This window comes from Lutjanus erythropterus, chromosome 15, assembly GCF_056507025.1.
Source record: "Lutjanus erythropterus isolate fLutEry1 chromosome 15, fLutEry1.hap2, whole genome shotgun sequence".
Classification (NCBI taxonomy): Eukaryota; Metazoa; Chordata; class Actinopteri; order Lutjaniformes; family Lutjanidae; genus Lutjanus; species Lutjanus erythropterus.
In genome coordinates this window covers 32,661,443-32,682,359 of record NC_139331.1, presented here as the reverse complement: position 1 = coordinate 32,682,359, position 20,917 = coordinate 32,661,443, and the positions used below count along the sequence as shown (strand labels likewise).

Sequence of the window (20,917 nt, the reverse complement as noted above, 5' to 3'; positions counted from 1 at the left end):
TTATCAAAATAGTTGGCAATTCATTTTTCCATCGATCAACTAATCTAGCTCTCAGAAGAAATATCTGAAATACTTACTCTTAGTTCTGGTTTGTTATTGTTTCATGTCTTCACAATGATCACAAGTTTACTGTCTGCTGCAGCAAATAATTAGTATTAGTTCAAATTATAAGCAAAACTTAATTTAATGATTTTCTTCAATGTTTACGTTGGTCCAGTAATTACATCTTAATGGTTTTTTTTCTTTTTTTAATACCACCAGTAACCATACTTGTCACACTATGATGAGCAGAGAGCGGTTCTTAAAACACTAAGACTGGGTTGTTCCCACAAAGATTAATTTAATCCAAGATTAGTTCTAATCAAAGTTTAGAAAATCTAGGTTTAAAATGAGTAAATCCAGATATAAAATTAAGCAGCGCTCTGTTGCACAATTAAAAACTAATCTCAGTTTAGTAAATCCAACTTTAGTGACGTAAAGTTTAATTAATATGGAGATGTTAACTTATCCCAAATTGAAATAAATCATTAATTTGATTTCTGTTGGGGCCTAGTAAGTTAAAAGAAAAACATCAACTTCTCTGTATTCTGCTGTGTGTTCCTGAACAAAACAAAGTTTGCTTAAAAGTTAACAAAATCGTTTCATAGCAGGCTAAAAAGTTAACAAGGCAATATGACATGTTTAGTACCTAGCTAAAATTTAACTTAACATTATACTGTTTGCTAGTGAGCTAAACAGTTAACTAAAACCTATATTGTTTGGTAGCAGGCTAAAAAGTTAACTAAATATTATATTGTTTTGGTGCAAGGTAATTAGGTTTAGAGTAAACGCTAACTGCTGTTTAAATTGAGTCTTACTTAATTTTAAACTACTATGAAAGTTTGGTGCAACATAAATTTAAACTGTGATTTAATTGGGGTAAAAAAAAGTCCTTGTTGGTGTGACCCAACCTTCGTCACTTCACACTTAAATCAGAATAAAGTTGCCTGGCCTGTGAATTTGACCCATATTGGGAGTCAATCCAGCTCCAATGTCAGTCATTCAGAAAGTTGCATTTTCTTTTGAGTCTCCCAATTATTTTATGTTAATCAGCATTTCATGTAGTAATTAAAGGTGAATACCCTGACATCAGCTAATAATTTTTTACATTTTGAGTAGACTGAACTGGAAGTGACTCTGACCCATGACCCTTAATTGGACTTTATAGTGGAGAATTTCTCTGGAGAAAAGGCGCAGGCTGCACACCTCGCATAATAAAACACATGGTTTATTATCAATGTGATAGAAATGAAATCACTGGACAATTAGAAGCATGTCTACCCATCATCAGCACCATGACAACAGCTCTATAAGAACAGAAAAACACTGGATGAGTCCTGCACCCCCGCCGGCTCACAAAGGTCGAATCACAGATAAATAGGCCTACTCCAAAATAGCTGGTGCACCTATTTACACAACCATCCATTTAAATTAATATAAATAAATATTTACACACATAAATTAACACCCTCCCTCCCTCCTCACACTTGTGTTAAAGAACCAAACAAACCTGTTTCACAGATAGATGCTCATCAGCCAATCTTCATACCCACAATGCTTTTTCTGTGTGAGGACAAACACAAGCACACACACACACACACACACACACTCACTCAGGCACACAAACACACACACACAATGTTGTTTGTTGGCTGCTCACAGCGTCTCAGTCTCACAGGATGCAGGCAGGGGGAGCGAAATGGATGTAACACAGTAACCACCATGTCCTCAGGGGAATGAAAAGAACGTAACACAGATGAAAAATCCCTCTGTGCTCTCTGACACTGGCCCACGGGTGACTTCCTCTGCCTTTTTCTCTCCACCGAGCCTTCCTCTTCCTCTTCCTCCTCCTCCTCCTCCTCCACCTCAGCCCTGTGTGTGGCAGGTCAGTGGCAGTGGTGTAAAGCTAGAAGAAACGGCCTCTGTCTGTATGTCTGACTGCCTCACGTCCGGCTCTCCCACCGTCGCTCCCCGTCTCCCCCCCGCTTCATTTCCGCTGCTTCTCCTCTTTGTCGCCGCCCTTGTTGCCGCCGTCCCCGTGCCGGTTGTTGGGAGGGTTGTTGAGAAACATCTTGTCGAGTCCTTTGAGAGCCTCGGTGAGGTAGTTCTGGAGGGTGGTGAGCGCGGCGCAGATGGCGGGCGAGCCGAAGCCGTGCGTGATGAAGGAGAAGTGGGAGAGGCAGCTCTGGATGCCGGGCTCCAGGATGGGGCTGGGCCTGGAGTTGCCCAGGGGAGTCCTGTCCTGGGCCAGCAGGTCTGTGAACTCCTTACACAGCTGTCTGCAGGGAAGAAGACACAGCAAGACGTCAGCTTAGGGTTTCCCCAAAATACCAATTCCACTGCTGAGAGTGGACATTTAGTGGCAGCATTCAGTATCTGTCATTTCAGTGATTTCCAAATGTTATTCTGACACAGAATTGTGACCACAGGATGTAAAAACTCACTGAAGACCAATCACTCTTCAATTGCTGTCGCTACTGCACCTGTTAATACAACAAAACCCTGCAGACTACTGCCTTTTTCATTGGGAAAACACTGCTTTAAAAGCCATATATCAGCCTGTCTGGCTCAACCAGACTCCTTTTGCAAAATCAATAATTTTCCCTCATAGAACACAGGAGCTGCTGGTCTGCTGCTGCCTCGGTCTATTCGTTTGTTTGAGTTATCATGTGACTTTGGTGTTTTAAAGGATTTTGTCAGTTTCACCAAAGTCACACAATAACACAAACAAACTATCAGATCAAACCTGAGGCAGACCAGCAACTCTTGTGTCCTTTGAGGTAAAATTAATGTTTTTGCCAGTGCAGTTTGGTTGATTTGGAGAAAGCGATATTCTAGTCAGAAAAAGCTGTCTGACTGCATGGTAAAGTGGTGAAAATATTAGCTTCCTGCACCAGTGCTCCTGCTGCTTCTCCAAACTGTGGACATGTTGACCTCCATCTGCTGTAGGAGATACACTGACTATGGATAAGAACCTCATATAATCCCACTTCAAATAATCTGAAGTGTCCCTTTAACTTGTCTGCAGTCAGTATGTGAATGATCAGATTGCAGAATCGGTGGCCCTGTTTGCAAAACAGTGCCACCCCTGTCTGGCTGAAAACTTCATAAAAGTCACCAAAATCAACCACTAACAACATCGTACAGAGATGCTTCTGTGGTGAAACAGCATGAAGGGATGATGATGAGGGCATTTTGCAGCATTAGTTGCAGATGTTCCTGCAATGCTGCATGAAACTAGGTACAATCTGTTACTAAATAAAACCTCCCAGAGCAGAAAAACATATGTTATAATCACAGAGTTCAGCGATATTTCTATGGAAGATGAAGCACGTTCACTTTAAGATGTATTTCAGTGTGTCTCTCATTTTTGGAATTTCAGCTCAAACAGCCAAGATTCAAAAATAACGCACAAATCCAACTTTAGTGCAGCAGTTCCCAAACTTTTTAAGCCATTTACCCCAGGTTGATGCACCCCCACCCCTACCTCCAACATAGCCATCGACATGGTGAAGGCAGCGCATTCAAATACTATTGAAGATATTTCAAAAATTTGAATTAAAGTGCAATAGTTACAAAAATCTGCATAAACAATAAAGAGAATGACACACAGATAGGCTTAGAAACATGCATCAGTCTCCTACTGATTGAACAGAGAGAGAGAGAGATGTGTGAGTCGGCCCAGTAACCTATAGTAGTAATAAGAATACCAAAATCACACTATTACACCACCATTACATTTTTTCCTCTTGCACACCCCACTTTGGGAAACCCTGGTTTAGCGGATCAAAAAGCAAAAGCAGTGATTCACCCAGAGAAGTATTCCTGTTAGGGTGGGAATGAGCATAAAACTGCATTATGGCACCATGGAGACTGATGAAACTCTTGCAGATGCTTCAGCAGCTCCTGAGGACAGCGTGACCCCACCCACCTGTCCAGCGAGAGGGGGAACTGAAGCAAAAGCTTGGTGCATCGGGGCTGTGCTTATCATGGCAAGATTTAAGGTGTTAGACCAGGATTATCTGGGAAAAATCTGGTTCAAACTGCCTACCCTCTGCTAACTAAACACTGTCTGCCTATCGTCATATATTTTCAATATTGGTGTATCCTAATATTGCACGAATGTTGTCTTTTTGTCCATATTCTCCAGCCCTAACAGGAATGCTTTTACTTAAAGTGTTGCTTGAAATGTTTAGAAAGATTCTGTTAAAAGCATCAAATTTTGATGAAAAGAAAAAGTCTACCTTCCCAGTCTCAGCCTGTATGACATAATCTATCCCAAAGGAAAATTCCCCCCTGATACTTTTCCTTTTTTTTAACCCCTTTCAGTGATGTTCAGTGTATCCTAAGGCTTATTTTGCAATGAAGTGCAGCGCGCTTTCTTTCAGCCCTCCTGTATTTACCTCTGCGCTTCCCAGGATGCTTTTGGAAAACAATCAAAGGAAAAAGCATGAACTTGATGCAATCAGCTGCTACAGTTACCAGATACCTTTACCTGGACAGAGTGACTGCGCTGAGCGTGAGAGTTTTGAGAGTATTCAATTCCCTGAAAACATGTTTTCTGGCTGAAGTGTACTCTGGCACACTGAGGCTACTTTTGTTTTGTTTTGTTTTGTTGGTAGAAGTTCCTTCAAACTCTAAAACAGAGCTGCCTCTTCGATTCTTAAGTAACTGTGAGCGGATCGATCCCCGAAGTATCAATACTACCTTTAACAAAATCTTAATTTGAGTATCAATACACCAATAATTTCAAAAATGGATCCATCACACGTTAGGTAACGTCCTGGCACATGACAATTCTTCTTATTGCTGCAATATTTACATCTCTGCTGCTGCTGTTTGCATGCATTCAGTGATCATTCACATAATGAACATTTATTTATTCACCATTAAAAACTGTGTTGGGCTTAAACATGCATGTAATTAAGTCATTAACAGAGAAAAAATAATAATAAATGCCTCATGTTTGGCAAATTATTTGGTTTTAATTTATTCAGAAGTGGAATATTAGTAAATTATGTCATACTTTGCCCTCTTACAGCTGCCCTCAGCTGCTTTTTAAAAAATATTTTTGGGGCTTTTATAGGTTTAATTTATAGGACAGCTGAAGATGTGACAGGAAAGGAGGAGAGAGACGGGGAATGGCGTGCAACAGAGAGCTGTTGGTGGGAATCGAACCCACGGCCGCTGCAGAGGACTCACAGCCTCAGCACATGGGGGTGAACGCTCTCCCTCAGCTGCTTGAAACAATAAAAAGTATCTATCGGTATTGATAGTTTGTGATCCCGGCCCTAAATCGGATCGAAACAAATTCTGTGGTATCGCCCACCTTTACTCTGAAGGCCCGACAGTAAACTGTTTACTGGAATTCAGACTTTTTCTGCTCGACTCCATTAAACATCTACTTAATATGACATCATGCAATTTATGTTCGACGATTTATCTCCAAGAATGAGAAACACACTTTACCACAATGCTTTAACAGCAAAATGTGTCACTGGTACAATTTTACGAATTGCACTTACTTCAGTACTGTATTTTCTGTAATTTGTGGTACTTGAATCTTTCCTTTTCACTCCACTTTCTACTTCTACTCCACTACGTCTTAGAGGGAAATATTGTACTTTTCACTTCACTATGTTTATCTGTCAGCTTAAGTTACTTTACAAACAAAAGGCTTTTGCACACAAAACATATGAAGAGCTTATAAAATAAAATATTAGATACATCTGAAACGATTGGAGAGAGCATTTCTCACCATTTTCAGAATTTTTGCAAACCAAACAATCAATCGATTGATGGAGCAGGATCTGAAAATAATCAGTCCCAAACAAAATATTTCAAAATGAGCTTCGCCTCAACGAACTGCAACAGTAAAATCAGTCTTTTACATTAATACATGAATAATAATCCAATAATGTATAATAGGGGAAGATTTTTCTGCATTGTGTACTTTTAATTATTTAAGTACATTTTCCTCATCAGTGCAGTACTTTTATTTGTAATAGAGTATTAATTTACAGAGTGGTATTAGTACTGAGTAAGAGTTTGTGTGTTTCATTAAGAAAATCTAACTCTCCTCTACAAATATCAGCACCATGTTCGCTCTGGCAGAACGGACTGTGTGTGATATTAGAGTAAAACGCAGGGGAGAGGAGAGGTTTGCACCCTCAGGGGGTCTTAAAAAGGGGCCACAGAGGCCCCAGGAAAATGAGAGAGGAGAGTTTAATTTCACAATAATTTCATTCATCTGAAATGCACCTACTTGCAGAAGAAGAATGCCCTAATTTACACCCTGTATGTGTTAGTTATGTAATTATAGTCAACTGCAACAAAAACCTGCCCAAACGGCACCACTGAACACTGCAGATTCTGAGCCATACATGTAGAGCTGCAACGATTAATCAGTTTGTTGTCAACTATAAAATTAATCACCAACTATTTTGATCATTGTTTAATTCGTTTTCAGCTCATTCCAGCTTCTTAAATGTTAACATTTTCTCATTTCTGTGACTGCAATGAGGCATTTCAGGACGTCACCTTGAACCTGAACTTTGAGAAACGCTGCTGAGGAAAGGACATGAAGTGATAAAATTCTCACTGATTTATTTTGAAAGTTAACAATAGCTACCAATCATATGGTTTTCATGATTATTAAAACAAAGAGAGATCAATTTTTAGGCTTTTTGCACACAACATTAAAATTTAAACTGCTGATCAGGCGGTGAGAAAATCCAAAAAGTCTCAAAAATGTCTCATAAATGACTTGTTTTAAGTGTTTAAAAAAATGTTTTAAATCTCCTTATATGGTATCTCCTTGCAGGATAATGGTGCCCTAATTTAAATGAACAGATGACCGGATTTATGGGGAATATCACAGTGGACTTTTTACTTTACTTTTTAAAATGAGTATTAATTTACAGTGTGATATTAATACTTTTTAAGTGAAGTATCTGAATATTTCCACCACTGACCAAAAACCAGCCCTTGTTGTCTGGAAAATAAGTTGAAATGTGTCCTTTAAGACGAGGTCATCACATGGATTTTTGTTCTTCACTATAGATTTAAAGCGAAAAAAGAAAAATCACGTCTTCACCTTGTTCTCCTTGTTAAATTTCAGCAAATCATCGTCTGGTTTTAGGCCCACATTTTATATTCAAGAGACCTCTCTCTCTTTCTCCCTCTCTCAGATTTGTTCTTGCATGCCCCATGCACACACACACACACACACACACACACACACACACACACACACACACAGAGTGGCCTAAGGGCAGAGCTCCAGCAAATGAGTGACAGGCTGTGCAGGCCGAGCCCAGCTGGGGTTAGGGGAGTAGAGAGGAGAAGCCGCCACCCCGGGCTACACTCAAGGCTCTCGCTGTTGTTTTCTGACGACTTGAAACACTTCACTGCTAAATAATGAATTTCTAACAGGCAGCACCGACACACAGTATTGGAACAGGTTTGAATCTGAGCATCAAACATCCACCACCGAACACACCGTACATACTGAGTACATTGAGATGCACACACACACACACACACACGCAGGCAGATGGTTTATGCAGTGCAGGCCAGCAGACAGCAGCAACTATTTATGCAAGCTAAAAATACAAGCCTCCTGAAGGGATCTTTGTTAGATGGTTTACAGCTCTGCTTGCAACCTTTTCGACTAGAAAACACACATCCAGGGGAATAAATGGACATAGAATAACATTACTCATTAATTAGCAGAAGGCTTTTTTTTATTCATTGTGAAAAAAATAGGTAAAAATCCCAAGTAATACTGTGATTTAAATTAAATTTATAAACCCACCTCGCCTCTGCTGCCCCGGTTTCTTTAAAGAAATCTATGTTGCCCGGCTGCTGAAGGTAATCAGAAGATTCTTGATTCAATTCCACAGTTTAACGGCCATAAAAATGGATTAATATAAGTAACTTTACGAGGAGAACCAGTAAAATGGATCGCCTCTATGACCAGAAGCAGAGGTCAGACATACACTAGCAACCTCAGAGCTCGTATTTTATAATGTCTGTGAGCTGTGGAGGCCAAGTTTAAGTGTCCAGCATCACATATGGTTCATCTGTGCTTCAGCTAAAGGTTATTCTGTGAAATTAACAGCTTTTAAGGATGTTAGGACTTGCAAGAGATGACCCCCTCATGTACGTGCCTTGGAATAAATTGATGTAGCATATTTTTTTTTACACTTATATGTAATTATGTGAAAGAGCAACAAAATAGAAATGTATTCGAAAGATATTAGACATGTATTAGAAATATTTGCACCATTTCAGCACAGACTGCCCATGTAGAGAGAGCTATAGTTTCCACTGTTAATGGGTGCTGTGAGCATTAAAGGCATAATGTGCAATATTTTCCTTGAAAAAATAGGCTCAATCATCACTTATGACCCTGCCCTCCACTTGTATTTCCTTTTTTTTTTAATTATTATTATTATTTTGCCATGCTCGGGACATTTTACCAACCTGACATCCTGGGAATAAGACTCAACAATCATTGATCTTTCTGGTGCATTTATGCAACCTTCAAGAGTTATAGATTGTTAGATTAACATGTCATCTGTTTTTAAAATACTATTTATTGAACTAAGGATTTTAATTTTGTTAAAAAATATCAAGATAATTTAAACAAATGAATCTGAAAACTTTTCATGGATCCCTTGGATCTCTACTTGACTCTGCTAAGTTGTGCAGCTGCATAAAAGGTGATGAAATTACACTGCATGCACGTCACATCTTGTCCTGAAATTTAAAGTTGCAATCAGTAGAATTTGTCCAAACTGTTAGCAACCGCACCAGAAAGATAGCTGATCGATGAGTCTCATTCCAAGGATGTCAAATACCAACATTTTGGGTTGGTAAAACCTCCCGAACACAACAAAATAATGAGAAAAGTAAGAAAATGCGTGGAGAGGGCATGCAGGGTGTCTGCAGGTACACACACCACCACACACTTCTAATGGGTGATGATTTAGGGGGATCATGTTTATATAAGTCTATACATTTTTTTAGGAAAATGATGAATATTGCCTTTAAAAAGTGAACTCATATTACAATTGACTCATCATAAGATTCTTGGCATTAATGTGGATTTCTGCTCATTTCTTAAACAGCTGAATTGAATTTAACTGCCCCAATTTTTTTTTCTGTGTGGCAATTTTTCAATCAGCCGTTTCATTACAGGTCAGATCCATATCAAGTTGGACGCGTTTCATTAAGAAAATCTAACTCTCCTCTACAAATGTCAATGCCATGTTCACTCTGTGGCAGAACGGACTGTGTGTGATATTAGAGTAAAACGCAGGGGAGAGGAGAGGTTTGCACCCTCAGGGGGGTCTTAAAAAGGGGCCACAGAGGCCCCAGGAAAATGAGAGAGAAGAGTTTAATTTCACCATAATTTCATTCATCAGAAACGTACCTCTACTTGCAGAAGAAGAATGCCCTAATTTACGCCCTGTATGTGTTACAGTTATGTAATTATAGTCAACTGCAACAAAAACCTGCCCAAACGGCACCACTGAACACTGCAGAGTCTGAGCCATACATGTAGAGCTGCAACGATTAATCAATCAATCCACAACTATTAAATTAATCACCAGCTATTTAGATAATCAAATAATTGAGTTGAGCATTTTTTTAAGAGAAAAAAAAAGAAAATTCCCTTGTTCCAGCTTCTTAAATGTGAATATTTTCTGGTTTATACACAATAAACTGAAGTTTAGGACAAAAAATACATCTAAGGACACTAAACATTTTCTGACATTTTTTTTTTAGAACAAACAACTGATTAATTAATCAAGAAAAAAATAATCAGCAGATTAAAATGATAATAGTTCCAGCCCTACATAAATGTGTGACTGATCTTTAGAACTTTTAAATAGGAGAAATCTGATATTTTAGGACAAAACTAAACTGGACATATCTTGATACAGATTGGGACTTTGTGTCTCTACTTGTTTGTCCTTTCCAAGCACTTTAACTCGTGTGTATCAGGTCCCTGATCTTTGTGCTCCTTATTTTTCCACGATTCAACAACAGCCACTCACACGGTATAATCTCATTACCACCGGTAGCTATCTGCCTATATGCTACACTGCAGACATGTATTATATATTCTATGACAGCCTATAAAGACTGTGAGGGAGCAGAATCTAATCAAACGGTCCATCAAACTCACTTTGTCGCCAGCAGCATGTTTTTCCGCGTGTGCAGCTCGTTGGGGTCCGCGTGCTGCCGGTTGAGGTACTCGCTCACGGCTTTGGTGGGAAACTCCGTCTCGCAGATGTAACCGAAATCCCGGGCCAGGTGGACCGCTTCACCTGGGGGGAGGAGGGAGGAGGGTTAGGTACATTATAATCAATGTTAATATCACGAAAAACAAATAATAAGCCACCGTGAATGTAAATATTTGACCCAGTAACGGATATTTTGGCGATTTTCTGCCACAACTTCCACCTCTCCAAAGCAGAAATTCTTACACTGGAAAAACAAAAAAGGAAGAACACAGCTTTTTGTTTGTAATAATTAAAAAAAAAAATCTGTCGAATCAACAAGTAAAATTAGCTTGTTAATTCATAAAAATATTCAAATGCATTGTCCAAAAACAAGTCGTTAAAATTTTACTTGTTAAGTGATTGTCCTATATTAAGTGTAATGAGCTATTTTGACGAGAAATTAGACAAGCAGACCTATACTTGGTTATGATTCTGAGTTTTTGCAGTGTAGACCTCCCCACCGTCAAAAAGAAAAAAAACAAACAAAAACAAAACAAAACAAACACACAGAAAAAACAACAACAACATCAACACACACCTGTACACTCACAGGTGCGTCTTACTGTTAATTTTTTAAATTAATCATTAATTAATGTGCTGTGATCGCATATTTCCTAGTTGTCGCAGGTTAAACAGATAGGCTATTTATTAAAAACGATATTTACGCACTATTTTTCCTCCGCTGTCGACCTCTCAGTTGACGCAAACACAATAAAAAGAGATTAACTCTCACTGTTTTGCTGTGAAAATTAACGATGGGTGCCAGTTACCCATTTTACGCGATTATTGAAAATAGAGAGATTTATTTTGTTACGCTTTTTACAAACAACATTCAAATTTAAACGTGTAAACGGCTCATCAGGCAGTTCGAAAATAAAAACGTCTGTGATAAATTGCTTGTTTTAAGTAGATGCATGACTTTCTGAGTACAGATTAGCAAATCCCGGATTGAATAAAAATACTTGAACGACATTTAATGTAATCTATACATATTGTTATTAATATATTACCTCTTTGCAAGGTAATGTGGCCTTAATGCAGGTTTTGGGCTATATGTATATGGGAAATATACAAGCTGTTTGCGTACAAACGGGTAGGCCCAAACTGCTGTCTTTAATCAGTTGGGCTAATGTATTGCTTAATCTAATTCAGTATCCCCGACCCAGCTCTCTACACTGATCAATATTATTTTTTTCCGGACATTACATCCTTGCAGCCATTTTACGAATACAGTGCTTTTGTTATTTGCCAACCCTGTAAGGTCACGACCTTTGCTGTCCAATTTTTTTGGCATCATTTGTAGTGATGTTTAAACTGGACGTTTCGTCAAAAAAACTAAACTTGGACGTCAAATCGTCTTCAAGAAGAGCCAAAGATGCAAATAAAATGCTTAGTGCCACAATGTTCCCGTGTAGGCTGTGTGAAAAGGGACACTTCTGTAGTTGCTGTATTTGTGGACGTAAAACCAGTGAATCAATCACCTTCTACGAGAGATGTTAGTAATGTGACATTGGCAGCTTTGCGTCTTCCAGCAGGTAAATTGAGTCCAATCTTCTCCAGCTTTTCTCTCAGACATTTTCCACCGTTTTTGGACTTTGCTCTGTAAACAAAGGAAACAAAATCGTATATTTAAAGCATATAGGGCACATTTATTTAGAAGTATTTTTATAATATTTAATAATCCTCTAACAAAGTATTGTGTTTATAAATGACCAGTATTCGTTCAAAAGTTAAGAAACTTTATTAAACAGTGTAGTCATCAGCATGTCTCCAGAGATTCTGTTAATGTTAAGTAGAATCTGGGAGGTAAATGGCACAGAGGCCTTTTCCTACAGCTCAGGGTTTAATTAATAGATGTCCCTGCATATTTAACGAGCCACAAGCTTTTCGTACATCCACGCTGAACTCCAGCGTCAACGTGCTCCGAGGCTGCAGTCGTACCTTCTCAACACGCCCCCCAACAAGGAGGCGTTGAGGCACTCGGGCGGGGACAGTCTCCTCTGCACCTCCCCTACGGTCACTTTGTACTTGGAGGTGGAGCTGAGCAGCGACAGGCGGCCCGGTACCGAGCAGAACACCTCGTTTATGTTGACCGTCACCCCACCGATCAGGCCGTCCTTGCCGAGCATCAGAGAGCCCATGTTCTTGGGTGGCATGGGAACTGGAAGAGAAGGGTTAGAGGCGGTGTGAGTGGTTCTCTTACATAAGAAGTAAGGCCCGACCAATACTGGATTTTTGAATAGTAGGGATATTGTAATGATCCAAAGACTTGTGACAAAGATATACAATGGAGGCAGGATGTTTTACAGTTTGAGCATTAGAGCTGTAATGATTATTCGATTATTATTTAACTACTACATCAATTGCCAACTATTTTGATAATCTAGCAATCGTTTTTAGCCACTTTTTTAAATAATAAAAAAAAAAAAGTCTAATTTCTCTAGTTTCAGTGTCTGAGATGTGAATATTTTCTGGTTTCTTCACTCCTGCCTGACAGTAAACTGAATTGTGGACAAAACAAGACATTTGAGGGACATTATCTTTCATTATCCAGCACTTTATCGGTCAAAATTACACCAGGTCACTGAAACAGTAAACTAGCTGTTTTTATTAATTATAAAAACACAAATATAAAAATACTGTATTACACTTCAAATGTAGACCTATATAAAAGACTGCCAGTAAATCTAACACATAAACATAATCTGGTGACACATGGAGCATGAATCACAATTATGTTTTGTCAAAAAGTTTTAAAGCCACACACTGGACAAACATAAACACTGATAACAATAGAGACTAGGTCAATATCGGCTGATAATATCAGCTGACTGATATATCTGTCTTCTTCTTATAAGAAGTTAAAATATGAGTGACTGACACAAGTTTTCAGTCTTTAAATGTCTTCTTCCTATCCTCTGTCAAACTTTGCTCAGTGTACATGAGACCACGCGCGCTCAGAGGGCGGCCCTGGCCTAATGAAGCGCCCACGCGCCGGGCATTTGCTGTTATTTAATGTCGCGCGACATTCTCATTACAATATTATCGATTGTTGATTGGCTCGCGCTCTCAAATCGCATTAACCACCTCCCCTCTTTTCTCCACGGCCGGTTTAACTCCCACCAGCAGCAGCACTGGATTCCCCTTCATCCCGCGTGTTAATGCTCGCGCTAATGGCGTCAAAAGAAGCAGTCAGCCAGCCGCGTGCGTGTGTAGGGGCTAGTCAGTGCGAGGAGGGTTTTGATGGCTCCACGGGGGATAATACCGCAGATTAGCTCTAAACGAGCTCACGAGATCTCCGTGAGCGGTGCCATTTATTACATCAGCGGCTTAAATGCCCCGCGGGGAGCTCAGTCACTCAACATCCCGTAACTAAATCACCGCACATCATCAGACAGAGCGGCAGCATGGCAGCCTGTCAGCGACACACTGCCTGCCAGTCAATATACCGGGATCGTTAACCCGCGTTTAAACTCTCCACCGTGGACACCCTAAAAAACAAGGAAGCTAAAAAAAAATGTCAGGAAACATCCTCTGCTCTGCTTGGTGCTCTACTGAACCTAATGGAGACACAAAGTCAGTCACGTTTTTTGGACACCAACAGTAACTAAACGAATGTAACGTTGTAAAAATCCGTATGCATGTTATTATCTTAAGTATGTTTTTAGGGCATTTCTTCATCAAAGGTCATAGGCCATAAATGTGTTGGATTTTAGTGAGCTTCTCTGTGCATCACCCATAAGCTTCAATACAACTGGCACCAAGCAGAGCAGAGAATGTTTAAGATGTAATGACCCTTAATCCTTCCTTTTTATTTTCATTGCCAGAAAACAAAAAGAGTTTTGCCTGCATGGTTCAGGGATCGACCTTTAACAGCATGAAACATGGAGATATGAAGCGCCTGGTTTTGGTCCAAGTCGTGCCGAGATTTACCTTTTTATGAGCGATTCTGTGGCTCTGCATCCCAAAAATCATTATAGTTCACAGGGAAATAAATTATATAAAGGCACAAAGAGTAAAGAAGGTGGTAACTCTATTTATAGCAATTTACTATCCTATATAAAAACGATTTATTTATAAAATGTTTGCCAAATTATATATATTTTATATTTGTACCAAAGCTTGTAATTTTTCATCATATTGCACTGACAGGCTACATTACTCAGAGCACAGATCAAGGTGTGTGTGTGTGTGTGTGTGTGTGTGTGTGTGTGTGTGTGTGTGTGTTCCTACCTTTCTTAATCACTGATTGATCCAGGATGTTCGTTCCGTTGGTGTCGTCAATGGTCTGTTAGAAGCAAGATATACAAAATCATTAGCTATAATATCCTCTATACAAGAAGATAATGTTCAACTTTTTTCTTTTTCACTTGAAATAAATCCCCCAAAACACAAAAAAAATCCCTACAGAATTAATATCAGATAAAACAGATGTCTTTAAATAGTTTGTTTCCACAAAACAAACAAATCTGCGTTATAATTCATTCCCTCTTTTATTCATCTTGACGGATAGAATAATCTATTATCACAAATTTAAAGCCCCATTCATCAAACTCATTCATCATCCAGCGAAGAAAAAAAAAAGCCTTATTAAATAGACCAGACGTTGCTGCACTCGTATAAAAAGAAAAAAAAACAAAGAATTTGTTAAAACAAATTTATATGGGGTTAATAAATGCATGACACAAATACGGAAAGCCAGAAATTAGAATCTATTGTGGAGGTTAAATGGCAAACAATTCGTGATGGTTGTGCCCTGAGGGGGAACGAGGGGAAGATGAAATCCTACACAGCAGCTGACTATAAAGTCTATTTCACCAGATTGCTTTGTATATTTTGAACCTTAGCAGCAACAGTGCTCATACAAAAAAGAAAATCTATATCATCCGGTAAAACAAAAATGACAGCTTTCAAAATCTATGAATAATAATAATAATAATAATAATAATAATAATAATAATAATAATAATATACGAGTAATGTCAGAATATTATTTTACACAAAATTGAATAGGTTTCAAAAACATATCAAAGTTCAGAAAATATTACAGCATCTTCACACTTCTCTGCTTTAAAAATGCTTTAATCGTTGTGGCTATGAAGGCAGGAATTAAATCCACATAAACGACATTTGAGCTCCGTGCAGCGATTTTGTGAAGCCCATATTGTTCCACATCATCAAAGAAGATGTCTCAGGTCTCTGAAGACAGTTTGTTTAGCTGAGGGCCATTTGCGTTCAGGCTACAGCTGCTGTGAGAGTCCAGCCCTGAGGGAGCTGCTCCGAGTTCACTGACCTTAACTCTATAAAGGCACGGCAAACATGCGGAGACAACCGTCAACAATTACCAATCCAGTTACCACTATTATTATTATTTTTATTTTTATTTATACTTTAATTTGGTTGTATCATTTCATAACTTTCAAGCCACAGGGAAAAGCTGCCCACTGGTTATATTTGTCAAGCAAAGGTTGAAGGAAATATGTTTGTTTTTGTTTAAGTAAAACTGACTCACTGTAAATGGGGTTGTTAAATCATAATTACAATGCATACATTTTATATCTGCGAAAATGCAATACGTTGCACACGTATATCCCCTATTTTATCCAACGAACCTTCTGACTTGCAGGCGATTTGCAGCTTTCTCAAATTTAGTGATCCAAATAACTCTAAAATAACTTTTAGAAATCAAAATAAACAAAAAATAATGACAATTTTGGCTAAAATAAAAGGTAAAATGTGCCAGATGCGCTTGAACCTGTGTAAATCTCAGCTGTGACTCACCTGAACGTCCTCCATACCGTGCAGCCCGTGCAGCAGTCCGTCGCCCATGCCGGGCTCCAGTCCCGGATGAGCGGAGTGCAGCAGCACATCGGGCCGCCGCACGCCTCCGTAGTCCCGACGCGGGTCCAGCCCGGACAGCTGTGGCAGCGAGGCCCGGGGCTGCGCCAGCAGAGCCGAGCTGTCCATGCGGTCTCCTGCGACGTCCTGCCGCTGCCGCGACCCCCATGCGCCCTGCTGGCTCTGGTGCAGGGAGTTCAGGGAGTACGGGTCGCTGACGTGGGAGTACGGGTCCTGGCTCTGGTAGTGAGCGAGCGGCTGGTACGGCGGCGGGAAGTACGGAGGCTGGAAGTCCGACGAGGGCGCGTGAGACAGCGGCGGCGCGCTGGAGTAGGGTCCCGCGTGCGATACCGAACCCAGCTGGGACAGGCGCGAGCTGTGGCTCGAGACACCGTCATGCCGGTCCTTGAAGAGGGTGCAGAGAAAAAGGGAAAAGAAAAAAATCAACTCCTTGCAGAATTAGAAACAGATTTTAACGAAATGAAACCACATGGAGGCCTGAGATCATGATGCATTTATTAGAGTGTGTTGCCTCTGGTGATGTAGCCAAAGTAACTGGCTCTGAACCTCCTGCACAAAAAAGCACAGAAGAGCCTGGAGGAAAAATGTTATAGCCTCATTTAAAATGTCTCATAACCAAAACCTCCTAGCAATATTTCGAGATTTACTCAAACGAATTCTGATTGTGAGGGAAGAGGACTCACCGCTGTGGAGTAGGAATGAACTAACATCTGTAAACCCGAGCTCACGGTAAAACAGCAGGCTAGTAAAGACCGTGTTGGGCCGAGATATTCAAACTCATTCCAGGTTAGAAAGCAGCGTGTTAGTATCTGTAGGCACGGCCCCGGTCTGTCTACAGCTCCATGCAGAACAGAACCTTCCTCCGCCCGGAGCTGCCGCCGCTCTGACTGTGAGCACCGAGCGAGCGCCCGCCTCTACCCCCGGTGTACGGTGTAATTGTTATTCATGACTGAGACTTACAGGAATATTAATGTGCGCGAGGCAGGGGACTGGCGACACATGGAGCGTGAAGCCTCTCGCGCAACCGTGAGTGACGTTTAAATTCCGTGGAGAGCCGAAACGACGCGCGAACAGCAGGAGACAGAAAGAGGCGTCTCTGTTGCAGGAGAAAGCGAACAGACAGGATGACCAGAGCCGTGAGGAATTCCCCCATCAGAAAAAATACATACGCACTTTTTTCTGAGCAAAATCTGAGACAGGAGAAGCACACTTTCCTGCCTTCTGAGAGTTTTATTCACCACATTTCTGCGCAAACACACGCTATAAAAACAAGTTGATAAAAGAAGAAAAAAATTAAAGATAACTGTTTGCTCAGTATATTCATCTGCAGATGGATGATGTGTCAGATGCTCTTGGAAAAAAGCAGGATAATCAAAGAAAAGCGGTACAAAAATAAGTAGAATGGAAAAGTAAACGCCTGCATTATCGTGGCTAAATAATTAAAAACTTCAGCATTTTTCGATCACTACAGGTCTTAGTTTGGGCTTAAAACAAGTCAACATAATTTAAATTGGTAGATAACAATATAAACTGGGATCTCGGTAAAGCTCACTGGGTCAGTTATGACACTAGTAACACCAGGGTCAAGGGTTCTATCTAGATATGCAAATACATCCACCCGTGTGCGTAAAATTTCGTTATTTTTTAGGTCAGAGGCTAAAGATCTGCACAAAGGTAAACACATTTTAAAATTTTCCTCGATTCACTCCAGACATTTTACCAAATCTTCAACCACCCCTTCAAAATAAAGGGTGTTTCCTGTTGTGTTGCAGCTGCCTTTCATTAGCCCTCTGAAAAACACACTCAGGGCGTGTGAGGGGCTCGTGTGAACGGTGTCACGAGTCAAAAGAAGCGATTAAACTTTATATTGTCGACCACCACCGGGCCCCTCTTCCTCTTTGCCCTCTTGGATGACTTGTTTAACAACATTGGAGCCTCCCCTCCCTCGCGCCGTGGGAGAAAAGCCATGTGCGGCACGAGACAAGGGGTTTCCCGCCGGGCTGAGCCGAGGGGCCTCGCGAGCTGCCCTTTTCTCTTCGCGTGTGCTTTGTGCTCGAGCCCATTCAGCGCGAGCCGGAGCAGCGTTTCGCCCCCGCGCGCGGTGGTATTCGTACCCTTCCCCTTCCCATCTTTTTTTAAAAATTATCGTTCTGGGATCAAAGCCAAATGATTTACATACTTCTGACACATCATCAACCTCCTCTGACCCAGCGCTACTCTTAAGTGATCTTTTGCTGTAAATTATTTGTTATTCGACTATTTTTGAATCCATATTTTTGCAGCACCACTCGTCTATTTCTAAATATCGTTTCAGAGATATTTTCAGAGCTAAAATTAAGAAAGTTTTCAGTTTTAAATGGTTTTAAACATGAATTTGCTCTGAAAGTGTACTGCCATATTTTAAGTATCTCCCATGGGTGATAATTAAAGAAAATAAATATGAAAATCATATTTATCCACTATCAAATATTTTTTCCATTTTATTCTAAAGGCTCCAAAAAGTGAATGAACCTGCATCATAGCAAACAATAATAGAAAACAACGTTTAGATTTAAAAAATAAATAACGCAAATTAGCCAAATTTCTGTCTGAGCGAAGCTGTCATGTAGTGAAATGTCCTCCAATTCATATCCACATTCACCACATCACAGAATAACAGGCCTACAGCCTCATACAGAACATCTCACTCATCTTCACAATGTTCAACACTTCATTATTCCCTAAAAAAAACATCTCTAATTAAAAGTCCTCAAGACACACACAGATGGACGGTAACGTTACCTCATAAATATCTTCATACTTGACATTCTCAACTAGTTTCCACAGCATGGTCGCTTCTCCGGTGTCGGTAAACCGAATGCAGCCAAGTGAGGAAGAGACGTCTCATCTCCCTCTCTCCCTCTCTCTCCCCCTCCTTCCTTCCTTCCTTCCCTCCCTCCCTCTCACTCTCTCCGCCCTCTGTGAAGGCAGCCAGGCTTTGTGAATGGGGAAACCCTGCAAACACTCCACTACTGTTAAGAAGAGCTGTACGGCTTGACAGCAGCAGCCTGCTGCATGTATATGAGCATAAGGAAGGAACACACAAGTACAAATTATACATGTTTTATTTATCGTCATTGTTATTTCCAAAATAAAAGCACAACCAGTTCGCAAAAGCCCTTCATGTATTATACACTCACATGGATACCTTTGCTAATTTCTTTTTAATTCTTGTAAATTCTTGTAAGTTTTCAGTCCTACAGGAGTTTAGTGGAATCAACTAATCTTTTCTCATTAACCTAACCTAAATATGCAAGTTTTATTTATTCAGGTTAATTAATTTTACAATTTGCAGTGTTTACTTACAAAAAACACGAGTTCTTCTAAAGAAACATGATCAGCATATTGGCACTTTCCAGCATTGTGTTCCAGCATTTGAGTTCTGAAATAATATGAAGTTTATTTGACAAAAAAAGTTAATTTGTTGTGAATCATTACAAAATTACCTCAACTTGTATTTTTCAAATTCAGTCAACTTAAATTTTTAGAGCAGCCTCGACACTGTCTATCTTCTATTATAAGTTTAGTGTGATGTCTGTAATGTTTCCTGTGAGTTTTTGGAACAAAGTTGTGATCTGATTGACAAATTGAAAAATTATTGACTGTAACCATTTAACTATTATGCCAGTAGTTCCCAAACTTTTGTCAATGTCATGGACTCTCACAAGTGATGCACGTTAGACCACAGACCTCCAGTTTGAGAGTATTTTGTTTCCAGAAATCATGTATTAGTCTAATTTCTATTTCTTCTATAATTATTTTTATTTTAAGGTTTGAAAATAATGAAGCCTTCATAGTCAATCAATAATCACTTACAAACAAACAAACCTGTACTGTAAAAATGAATAAGAAAATTAATAGAATCACCAAATATTATCTAATTAACTTAGGTTTTATGTATTACTTAATTAAAGTTACTGAAGTTAATTAAACTAAAAATTCTAATATTTAATTTCAGAAAACTTCAGAACTTATAAACGTGTTCTTTTAACTTGAAGTGTTCTGAGTTGAATGAAAGTTATGAACAGAGTTCAATCAACTCATTCACTCTCTAAAGAAACATGATCAACATATTAGCAGATTTCCCAGCATGCAGTGTGTGAGACCCGTCTTTTTTTTTTTTTACAGCTTGAAGGAAACATATGATGAAAACTTTCTAATATAGTTTAAGATAAATCATATTTGCTATAATGAAAATATTGCAAACCATGATAAACACCTTTACCCTTCAAACTGAGTGCATTTAACCTCTTTTCCTGAAATGAAGACCCGACTTTAATTTAAAAAGAAATCAATTGTTTTCTGTATCTTTTGCCATATGACTGAAGAGTTCAACTTAATATTTTAAATTTATTGAACACTTTCTCTCAAGTACAACTGAATTAGTATCAAGTCTATTTGACTAGAAAACTTTAATTCTTTGGAATCATTACAAAATGACCTCAAATTTTCCTTTAAAATTCAGTCAACTTAAACGTTTAAGGCAGCCCGGACATCAGTTCTTTATAGTCAAAACAAGTCTTTTATTTTTAGAGTGTATAGGGAACACTGATGCGACATTAAATAGATTTTACACGGGTGACAAACCAAAGCAAAAACTAAAATAAGTCCAATTTTAGAGACTTTTTTCCAAACAAGTTATAATTGTTTACTTTCTATCTAATATTTCTTAATGTCAGACATGT

General features: G+C 39.3%; 1 protein-coding gene across 2 annotated transcripts; it reads right to left on the bottom strand.

Annotated features, from left to right (window-relative positions):
• Positions 1 to 1,251: 1,251 nt before the first annotated feature.
• Positions 1,252 to 19,103, bottom strand: tfap2b (transcription factor AP-2 beta). 2 transcript variants are annotated; one of them, XM_084737775.1, is made up of 7 exons: positions 18,975 to 19,103; positions 16,116 to 16,577; positions 14,568 to 14,622; positions 12,276 to 12,495; positions 11,816 to 11,934; positions 10,238 to 10,379; positions 1,252 to 2,318 (listed from the first exon to the last, which is right to left on the bottom strand). In XM_084737775.1, exons 1-7 carry the CDS (start codon positions 19,020 to 19,022, stop codon positions 2,027 to 2,029), a joined length of 1,338 nt encoding a protein of 445 aa, XP_084593901.1. In that variant the 5' UTR covers positions 19,023 to 19,103; the 3' UTR covers positions 1,252 to 2,026. The 2 variants fall into 2 exon arrangements, with proteins under 2 accessions (XP_084593901.1, XP_084593902.1); XM_084737776.1 differs by lacking the exon at positions 18,975 to 19,103 and adding an exon at positions 16,877 to 17,125.
• Positions 19,104 to 20,917: the final 1,814 nt, after the last annotated feature.

What these genes read in the sequence shown, in the direction of transcription:
- tfap2b (XM_084737775.1), bottom strand. Translation starts at nt 19,022, where the DNA reads ATGCTGTGGAAACTAGTTGAGAATGTCAAGTATGAAGATATTTATGAG. An exon ending in ACGGTATGGAGGACGTTCAG is followed by an intron (nt 14,623 to 16,115) that starts GTGAGTCACAGC and finishes TGCTTCTAACAG; the next exon opens with ACCATTGACGACACCAACGG. An exon ending in TCAATCAGTGATTAAGAAAG is followed by an intron (nt 12,496 to 14,567) that starts GTAGGAACACAC and finishes CTTCTCTTCCAG; the next exon opens with TTCCCATGCCACCCAAGAAC.